Source organism: Colobus angolensis, unplaced genomic scaffold, assembly GCF_000951035.1.
Source record: "Colobus angolensis palliatus isolate OR3802 unplaced genomic scaffold, Cang.pa_1.0 Scaffold131, whole genome shotgun sequence".
Lineage (NCBI taxonomy): Eukaryota > Metazoa > Chordata > Mammalia > Primates > Cercopithecidae > Colobus > Colobus angolensis.
In genome coordinates, this window is record NW_012114364.1 from 4,849,545 (window position 1) to 4,860,669 (window position 11,125).

Sequence of the window (11,125 nt, forward strand, 5' to 3'; positions counted from 1 at the left end):
AAAAAATTAACCGGGTATGGTGGTAGGTGCCTGTAATCCCAGCTACTAGGGAGACTGAGGCAGGAGTATCACTTGAACCAGGAGGCGGAGGTTACAGTGAGCCGAAATTGTGCCACTGCACTCCATCCTGGGTGACAGAGTGAGATTCTGTTTAAAAAAAAAAAAAATTTATGAACAAAAATACAAAGAAATAGATAGAATGACTCTAAAACCAGATCCCCAAGTAAGCTAGAAGGAATGCTTCCTCTGTTAAGTGAGCTTCCCTAAATTCAACTGTGACCTTCAAGTAAACTTGGCTTATATTATGCTTTATTTCTCCTGAATAGTACTTACAAATGGAATTTGAATGCTTGACATGGAAGAACAAATGCTCACTGATTCATTTAAGTCTACACTACTCCTTTTTATCTTCTGCCCATACACTGATAGACATTTCAGTTTGGAAATCTTACTCCTACACTATAGGTAATAATAATATGAACAAGAACTGTAAACCCTGGTAAGAATAGAATAAATTTTTCACAAGATATATAAAAACTTGAAATCTCCTATTAGTACCACAGCTTTTTCTATCCTACTTTTGTAATTTGAGTGAACTAACCATTTGAAAAGGATGTCATAAGAGATTTTTCAAATAAAATAATTTTGCTTGGTTTTTGTTAGGTTTATTCAGTTGCTTTTCAACACATTGCTTCCTTTGAGTTGTGGGTTTCCATATTGATATTGTCTACGCTAGTAACACATTAGTAAGAACAGACAATGTACATATTGAGTTTGATTCTTCATGGGTAGGGGTTATCCATATAATCACATTGACCGATCCTTCCTATCTGAAGTTTATGTTATTATCCTAGCATTTCAAATTATTATATACAACAAATAAGATATCCTCTCCAAATATTTTCCTTTGTGAATAACTACAAACATCTCCTTTGCTGTTCATCATTTCTGATAGAACCAAGGAAAAATTTTCATAGTTTTATTTACACAGCTTTCCTTTTCCACACCATATTTCTTTTATAGGCATGTAGTATAGCTGCTTTCAAGTTGAGTCATGTGTCTCTGCTCTTTTGAGTTAAACCTTTTAAGAGTTATAAATCTTAGCACATGGTTCAGAATTTCAAATTTGGTACTTTGACATCACTATCTCTTTGCCTTAATACTTTCCCTGGCATACTATTGTATTTTATAGTTCTGTTTTCACTGGTACAAGAAAGAACATTGACAATGCTCCTGTGTTTTAGAATTTTTCAGATCAAGACATTAAAATCATAATCGTTCGAGATGTTTCCCTAGGTTCCTCAGATACATGAAGAAGCAGTACTAGGCTGTAGTCCCTGGGTTTGAAAAACTTGTATGGTCTTTCCATCACAACTTGGATACCTCTTCTAGGACCAAAGCAGACCTAAAATTCATAGCCCTTAACTAAAGTATCAATGGCGCCCATGTATCATTTCCTTTGGTGCAAATATGGTTTCCTGGAACCTGTTTATACCTGTTTTATTTTTATTTTTTCAGTCTTATTTTCAATAAAGACTTTGTTCCTTTTTTCTGGAAGCTTTGATTCACCATTTATGTAGCTTCTACCTAGCTTCATAGATATAGCATTTTGCTCTTGTCTTCCTCATCCACATTGCAGTCCTTAACATGCTGCTGATTCTGGCTTTGTTTAAACTCTACCTCTGCTGTTCTATGAAATAAAGCAATATTACTCAGAGCTCAGAAACCTTCCCAGGTATAAACTGTCACCCGAATTCACTATTGCTAGTTTCTGACTTTGGTGGGGTTGATAAGAATGTAATCATAATTGAGTTAATTCTTATCTGCTCTGACCTAAAACACACAGTCACTGAAAATGAGTAATAAAGGCTAAGTTTCTTGAAGGTTCTATATTTTTCTAGACTTAAACTTACATCTTGCATACCTTGATTGTGACAGAATATTGTTAGTGAAATTTCTAATGATTTAGGAATTTCTCATCAAAGTTAAATATGAAATAACAACAGAAAATTTTAAGTGATAAGGGCAATTAAATACATTTTAAAAGTAAAGTGTGAATTATGGTAACTAAGATGAATATATGTTGAAATATAAATAAATATGATTATGATGTTAGCAAAATTAATACTCAAAAATAATTAACCACCCACACTATAGTGACACTGTAATATAATGGGTATGACAGATCATTTGGTAAGACAACCATGAGTTGTCAAATAAGATAAAACAAATTTTAAAATAATGTCTGGCATGTATATTTTAAATACAAAATAATCTGTGTCTCTCTTTTTTCCTCATGCAATAATATTATGTATAGCCTAAAGAGTTCCTCTACTGAGAAAGAGAAATACAAAAAGATTTAATTCCTTTGTTGGGGAACATATAATCACACACTGGCCGCACATTAGTTTCCTGTAGCTTCTGATGCTTTGTGTGGGTTTCACACTGTGGAAGCCAGGAAAGGCATTTTTGGATACTGTAGTCATAAGTCTGTAAACATGAATATCGCAATCAGAAATTCTTTTGGTGGTAGGGCAGAAAACTAAGTCTTGGAGTTGCGTATTCCTTGAAAATAATTATTCCTCTATTTGAGAAACTAAAGGATGTACTAAGAAATTTAGGTCATTCCATTCAGCACTTACCACTGTAGGTAGGAGTTTAATTATTTCCCAATAATATAACTCTAAAAATTAACATATAGAAAGACAACTCCCAAAAAGCAAAGTATGTATATAATCATTTCAGAAATATCATATATTCTTCAGACAATTATGTAAGTATGTATCATGTATGAATATCTGCTTATTTCTAAATATATATTTAAGTAGGACCATTTCAGATGTACTGATCTATATTTTTATTCTATCAGTCACTGACAATAACTAATTACAACACAATATCTATTGCCCTATTATTTTCCCCACACCTGTCCCTCAACTATACACCATAGAGTTTATTAGGGGCAAGCTATGATAGTTTTAAGCAAACAAAAAAAATCATGTTCTTTACATTTTATGTAACACGTATAAAGCTTTATTCTAACATTTAAAATATTCTTTTTAATTTTTTGTAGGCTTATTAATTTTTTCAACAGAAAAATCTTTAAATCTACATCGCTAAGCTTTTATACACATTCATGCTCTAAGTGGCAGTATACTCAATGGTTTTAAGCTGATTTTGAAACATTGGCACCATGATGAATATCACAGTTATGTGATTTATGAAGACATTATTTACTCATTAATCAAATAACGTTTATAGCAATAACATTTACTTTGTAGGTAGCTGTGCCTGTCACAAGAGTTAGCATTAAATAAATTTTAGCTATTGTTATAAACAGAGAAACAAAATAACTGAAAAGTTCACAATACTCTTTCACTGTAAGTTTTATTAAGCATTATTCAGCTAAATTGAACATTCAAAGCTGATCAAAATATAAATTTTGTCAGGTGAAAAGAGAAGAAATGAAAAGAAGAGCAATGAAATGAAATGAAAGATAGATGAACACTCTGACGTGACTAAAATGAGTGGCAGTGGAAAGTCTTAGCAAACGCATACTTACGGAGCTGCCCAAGTCGAGCTTTTTCTTTTTTACCAAACAAACGTCCTATTGAAGACTTGATTCCTTTCTTCTTGGGGGCTTTGTGAAGAGAGTCTTGGCTGCTGGTGGCACTTCCAAGCCCAAGGCTTTCTGGCTCAAGAGAGACAGATAAACTACTGCAAAACACAAAAGAAGAAAATACTGCTCATTTTCGTGCAACATCCACAAGGTACACAAAAGTCATTTCCTTTATAAATGTACCAAAAGAGGAACAAGTAGACTTGTAATGTCATTTTTTCCTCTATCTTCCCATGTTTCCTTTTAAGATATTAAGTGCAGTTTTTTTTTCAGCCTTAGGCCCTGAACCTCCAAATTTCCATAAGAGAAATGTACTTTTGCTCCAAATGGCTTTTTTTCTTACTTTTTTGATATCATCTCAAACTAATCAGTGAACATAGGCTGATTTATTAATGCATGATAAATGGCCTTCTATTATAGAGCACTTGATCTATTATCTATTTATCTCTCAGAGTTTATTTTTCTGATCTTAAACATTATGACCTACAGCAAGGAACTGAAATATAACTAATTGTGAGGTTGAAGCTGCTCTTCTAATCTACAGTTTTACTTGATTTTCCTCTAAATTCAGTTAATTTAAAATCATCTGACTGCAATCCAGAAGCAACAAACCATGTACTCTCATGATCAATGTATATGTTTTCTTAATTAGAGTTCTCAAATATTATTTCAAATACATGTTAAACTGAAATGCTCTTCAAGCAGTTGGTTAAGTTTCAATTTCTGGTCAATATATTTGACATTGTATTAATAGGAGGGGATCAATAGACATTGCTATTAGTTTCTACAGTTGTTAATTTTATAACACCATGATAAATTACTTACTTTTACTTATTCATGCCAATTAATTTGAACTCACATTCCCTAACTTTCAAAGCAATAACTTTTTATATGCTGAAATATACTCTGTTTTTGAAGAGTGAAATAAGTAATATTTTGAAGCTGAAGTAACTGATTTTTCCACATTAACAATAAAAAAAATCAGAAAAAATAAATGACTGCCAACACAGAAAGCCCTACTTTTAAAAGCATTTATTGTAAAACATACTATCTAGAAGATAGATTTTTTATTGAAGTATTAATCCTTAAGTCTTTATATTTGGTTATATCAATTATGGGTCTACAGATGCTGCAACTGATGAGACAATAGGACAAGATACATTTCAGATATAAACTACATGCTTAGGTATATTCATATCATCAGTGATTATAGAGAACTGTTTGCAATGCTCTATGCATATGGATAAGACAGTATAAAGAGTTGGGAGGACAAATGACATGTTTCTCCATCTAGACTTATCTTTTTCTTTAATACTTTAGTCAAGGACTTTTTTTCATTTCTAGTAACTTTCTGACTGAGGAGTTATTATTGCTGGCAGCAGCAGTACCTGCAGGGTGCACATACCTGTCTGCTAAAAGGCATAATCATAAACTTTTCAGACTTTATGCTTATACTGTAATCCAAATTTATGATCTTGTCCTAGTCTTCTTAGTTTTTTGTTAATATTTCTAGTAAGTCCTTCCTCTAGCCTGATCTCATTTTAATAGAAAATATCCACTAAAAATTAGAAGAGCTATTCTTATCTATTTTGACTAATAAGACCACAAAGATACAGTTAATTTTAAAAATACAAATTCGATATCAAAATTGAAATGTGGTTATTTCACAAGTGATACCGGGAAAAGGAATTTGGAGAATACTGGCTTAGTGTAAATCGTTAAGCAGTCTATTTGACAACAATGAAAGAAGAGGAATATTTTTGGAAGGAGGGCTTTCAATGTGCAGTGTGCCTGCAGCGTCTTACCTTCGAGCATCATTGTGGTAGGAAGAAGGGAGAGTGTGAGTCATTCTGATGGCTCTAGGGGTAGGAGGAGGAGAAGTTTCACATTTAATTGTTGCTTTGTCCTCTCGGCCATCTTCTTCCACAACTGCAATCTAGAGGCAAAAACAATACATTCAAATAAACCCTTTCTAAATTTCAGTTGAAATTGATACAAATGGAGAATCATGAGAGCAAGGCTCCTGAGTAATTTTAATACAAAATAAAACAACAAAACTTGGGGCATATAAGTCTTACATGTATAAATTCCCATTAAAGAGTTTGATTTTCACAGATATTTGAAGTGGACACATTAAATTAAAAAAAAAAAATCATAGACCCACTACACAAAAATGTTTGATTAATAAACACCATAGATCAAGCTTTTCCAACCCACAGCCTGCTGGACACATATAGCCCAAGACAGCTTTGAATGCAGCCCAACACAAATTCGTAAACTGTCTTAAAACGATTTATGCATGGACCTTTTTTTTTTAAAGCTCATTAGCTATCATTAGTGTTAGAGTATTCTATGTGTGACTCAAGACAATTCTTCTTCTAATGAATGTAGCCCAGGGAAGCCAAAGATTAGACACCCCTGCCATAAATCAACTAGATGCTGACTATTGATCTACAGTGTTTATTGACATTGATCTATGATATTTTATAATATCAGAATATAAACTCTTTACAAAAAGGTATTAAACACACATTTGAACAATTCACTAAAATATAGGATTATACATACTCAGGTTATCATAATAAAGACATCTTTTAAGCAGGGATATTTGAAATGAGAAGTTGATAAAATATAACTTTATCAGATAAAGTGCTTTACATCAGTCAGTCTAATGAAATTTATTACAGGGTGTTTAAAATATGAGTTGTGGTTTGTAAGAAAAAGACTCTTTTTAAAGTGAGAATAATAAAAGGTAAGATGATAACATTTTCAAATTGTTTCATTTTACTACTCATGATGGAAAAACTGGCAAAGACATACAGAAAATCAAAAGAAGATGAGATGGGAGGGATTTCCTTAAATAGCAATTTAGTACAGAATTCAGAACAACTCAGGATACTATCTGTCTTGTCAGAGATCAAGATATAGAGCTGTAACTTAAAATTTGTTTCCAATGTCAAGTTAATTGTAGAGAAGTCGTTTTTACAACAATGCTGCATATTTTTCATGGCATCGTTGTGCAACACAATATGGAGAGATCAGGATTGTAGAAAACACAGCTAAAGACTTATGGCTTTGAGAGTTCTGATGCAAAAAGTTCGAAGTATGGCTAAACAAAAATTTGTAAAGTTCTGCGGAAATATTTTGTTTGTTTTTATGTAAAGCTATTATGCATAAATGTGTTTATCTATGATAAAGACCTTGTACCTTCGAGGAACTTCATGAAACTGTCAGGACTTTTGTCACCCAATCCTAGGTTCCTTTTAACAGCTTAGGTAGGTAGGCATTTTTATAGAATTCCTTTGTTCTATTCAACTAGCATATTGCCATCAGGAGAATCTTTTTCAGTAACTGCTTTCAGATTGATTCTGATGCTATGGAAAACCTTTTCAAACCCACACCCCAGCTAAACTCTTAAGCGTGTTTCTGAACTATTCCTGATACATGTTAGTGTTTTCACAGTTCTGTGATTCCCACCATGACTCTTCTCTGATTGTTTCTGCTAAGCATGGCCATTTTTGCTGTCAGCATTTTGCTTCTGAAACACCTTATAAAATACCCTTTTTGTCTTCCCTGCCAGCCAAACTATACTTATTCCCAATAACAGCTTTCAAAAACATCATATACAAAACTTTCCTCTGAATGTCACTTAGAGTTTTGGAATCAGAGAGGGATTTGAATTCTGATTTCTCTTAAATGTTGAATAAATAGGCTGATTACTTTTCTGCTCTAATATTAAATTTCCTCATCAATAAAATGGAAGTGATATAACACTTTTCTTAATGTGTTCTTTTGAAATGTAAATACCAGCACGTATTTAACTTCTTCCCCTGATACACAAAGTTTTTTAGTTTGTGGTCCTTTCCATGACTTTTCTCACAAATTACGTTGTTACTTCCTGAATTATTTGAGACTACATTTTCGTATAGAACCTTCCGTCCTAACTTCCTATTTCTAACACCCATTAAACTTCTATAGTCCTTTTAAGGTGATGGAGGTCAAAGAAAATAAGGACATTATCCTTGGTAAACTTGGTAAATAAGAATGAACTGGTATTGTTAAGGAGAAGAGGCTATAGAAAGATAGATAATATCCCAGGAAAAGAAAATGGTAATTCCATCTATTCAAGCCATGTAAGTATAATATAGATTCCCTTATTATTTTTTTTTAAAGGAAATAAAAGTTGTCTGGTTCCAGGAGTGTTTCAATGTTTGGGTGTAGGCTGACTACCACATCTTGAAGATGCTGAAGAATAGATTTTTGCACTGCATAGTAGTTTGAATCTTTGAAATCTTTCTCATCTGATGTCCCATGAGTGCAAGCTCTACTCAATTGTCTAATAAGACGTCATTTTGTGAATCAGAACGTCAGTTCGTTTTGTTTCCCATATCCCATATTTATTCTCTTGATTTCATTCCAAACAGAAAAGCAGGGTTTTGACCATATATATTTTTTTAATTTTGCATATTCTTGATGCTCTGGCATCTGGAGAGGATGCTCCTCTATCCCTAGGGATAGTTAATTCCTGGAAATAGCACATCACTCGCCTATAAGTACACCTTTCATATGCAAACCAAACAACTCACAGCCCATACTTTAAATCATCTTCTCCATCTGGCTCTTACCCTCCAAGACGCAATATTCCTTTGCCCTAATTACCTGCGGGCCAGACTGAGACAACTAGAGAGAGTCCCTACACCTTGAGGCCAGACGGAATTAATCAAGCTACCCATCCTAAACCTGCTTACCCTGCCTTGTCTTGCCTTTCCCTAAGAGACCTCAGAAAGCCTTCTGCCCTACTCCTTCTGCCTCCTGACTGACCCTGGTGGTGTCCTGAGGCACAGAGTACTCTCTCCTCTTGGGAACTGTGAGTAACAAACTATCTTTTTTTGACAGCTGTCTCCTGATCTGTTGTCCTCATCCTATCAAAATAATACTAATAAAATATTTGAAAACAATGAGCATTAACTATATATGCTAAATGTCAAAATATTTGTAGTATATATTAATAAATATAAATATTTATATTAAAATATCAAATTATACCATCCTTGGTTTAAATATTCAATGGAAAACAGGATATTATGTTTCTTATAATCTAATTATTTCTCCAGAAAGCATAAACAATTTTATCTTTGAAGTATTTTCTATTATAATCAAATTTAAACAATTCAATACAATTTAAATACTCTCAATTTTTTAATGTTTTATTAACATTCGACTACAGGGAATATTATTTTAAAGCCTTCATAGAATAAAACAATATTCAATCCATAATTATGTAAAAGTTATTTACAGTACCTTTCTCCGATGTTTCCTTAGATCACTTGGCTGTGATTGGCAGTAATAAAAAAACATAAAACAGAATTAATTAAGAATTAACATTCATTTGACCATGTTACAACTTTAAATAGTATCTACAACTTGACTATCATTTTTTTCTTCATTCTGTTATTTTCCAAATAAATGTCTTTTAATTACTATAGAAGCACTCCTTCTAGTAGTTAAATTTAGAGAAGGAACTTCTCAGGTAACAGAAGTCAGAGGCTTGTTTCCATAATGGGGCCATGTGTACAGGCATTGGATACAGGGCATGGACCCTGGGAAAGAAAAACTGTGGAATGAGTTAGAGTGACTGTGTCTAGCTAGAAGACTGAGCTAGCTAGAAATAAATGAGACTGCATCTTTCCAAGAAAATATTATTGGGAATGAAGATCCAATGCATATACAAGGAGTTTATAAACTCATGTTTTTGTCCCATCTATGCAGAGCTTTGGGCCTCCTTTGGGCAGATATGCTGTTCCTGAGGGATCTCAGAATTTCTTGCATCCTAAAATCCTTCTCCATCCCATTGCCAACTGCTGCTTTCTTGTCAATGCTGTTTTTGAGAACTTTTAAAAATAGTTGTGTTTTATGATTTCAAGTGAATCTTATTCACTTAATGCCTTTGTTCATATTTCTTATGTAAGCAAAACAATTTCTGTGAAACTATTCCATTATGTTTTACGTTTTTGTTGTTGGGAAATGTGTTGATTTTACCCCACTCCACTAACTTGTTATTTTTTGCTTACGGATTTGTTGTGAGGTAAAAGTAAATATGAGTATGCTTTATTATCAAGAGAAAAATATCACAGTGTTTGTAAATTATTAAATAATACAAATAATGCAATATCTTTTCAATCTCTAATTTTTTCTCTAAAAATTCTAATCTTCTTCTGAATATTAACCATGAATTATATCCAACAAATTTTTTTCCTACAATATTTTCTTCAGGTTAAAAAAATTTACCCATGTTTTACTATAAAAATAATACAATTGGTAACATAATTATATTAGGTGTTAAGGACTTCCTGGATTTCATTTCTTGCTTCTCTGACTTAGATATTAAATACTTTAAATATTTCTTTACTCTTCTAAAAATGCCCTACATATTTTTTCACTACTCTAATTACAGTGTAATAAAATTCATGTTCTACAGATTTATTTATTTATTTATGACTAACTGTTTAAGAAAATTCATGAAAGCACTGGCATCATTCTCTCTCTCTCTCACACACACACAATCACAATCACATCTAAGATTATAAATATATTATTATATATAATATATAATATGTTATTTTATTGCCATGAAAATAACAGCACTATCAAGAGTTATGATGCTACCATTTCTGACGTTGTAAAAACATCAGAAATAAAAGCAGTACAAAAATAATCTAAGTATTCCTGCCTTGAATGCTATTGTTCTGTGGTCCAGGATTCTTACTGTAGCATTGGGACTAAGTTGCTCATTAATACTATATAGTATATCTTATATATGCAGAAACTAAGCAAGAGACAATGTCACTTTTAACTAATAAAATGAGATGAATGGTTCCTAAATTTCTAAAATAAGCAGATCACAATGTAGTTCAGCATGTTTGGTTACTATATCCTAGTACATTGGCTAAAAGTTTGTGCTGTATCCAAGTGGAATCAGTTCTGATTAGCTGGGCATTGTTCTGGTTGGCCACTGTCTATTCTATTTAAAAACCATTTTTAGTAGAAAGTTTTGGAAATGAGCAGCAAATAGTGGACTCAGCAGCTTAAAGAGGTAAGTATTTTCCTTTTTAAAAATATTTTCAATTTTTCTTTTACATAAGTTTTATGGCTTGGAAGTCTCATAATTGTAAGTATGCCAATGCACATTCATTACAAAATCATAACTTTACCTCCATAAACAGTTCATAATCTTTTAATCTTCATCATTGGTGTCATTTCAACATACTATATTTCCAAGTAATGACAGAAACAAAAGACACGATACTACATGCTTTTAAATTAGGGAAATTTGAGGAAAAATCCAGCTCCATTTATTAGCTGTTTTGAATATGGGCACTCCATTTATACTCCCAAAACCTCCACTCTCTGTTGAGATAATGCCCTACTACCTCCAGTTTTTCCATGAGAATTAAATGTATCATGGTATTCAGTAGTCATCACAATTGTATTTTCCAGAGGTTTTAT

At 32.5% G+C, this 11,125-nt stretch overlaps 1 protein-coding gene across 10 annotated transcripts in view; it reads right to left on the bottom strand.

Moving 5' to 3' along the window:
• Positions 1-11,125, bottom strand: part of PPFIA2 (protein tyrosine phosphatase, receptor type, f polypeptide (PTPRF), interacting protein (liprin), alpha 2) — a 514,858-nt gene that overhangs the window by 79,194 nt on the left and 424,539 nt on the right. For all 10 annotated transcript variants that reach the window (XM_011934119.1, XM_011934124.1, XM_011934121.1 and 7 more), the window contains 3 exons: positions 8,921-8,950; positions 5,425-5,555; positions 3,563-3,717 (listed from right to left, as the gene is read on the bottom strand). In XM_011934119.1, the coding sequence (XP_011789509.1) occupies positions 3,563-3,717; positions 5,425-5,555; positions 8,921-8,950 (316 nt within the window). The remainder of the gene's footprint in view (positions 1-3,562; positions 3,718-5,424; positions 5,556-8,920; positions 8,951-11,125) is intronic.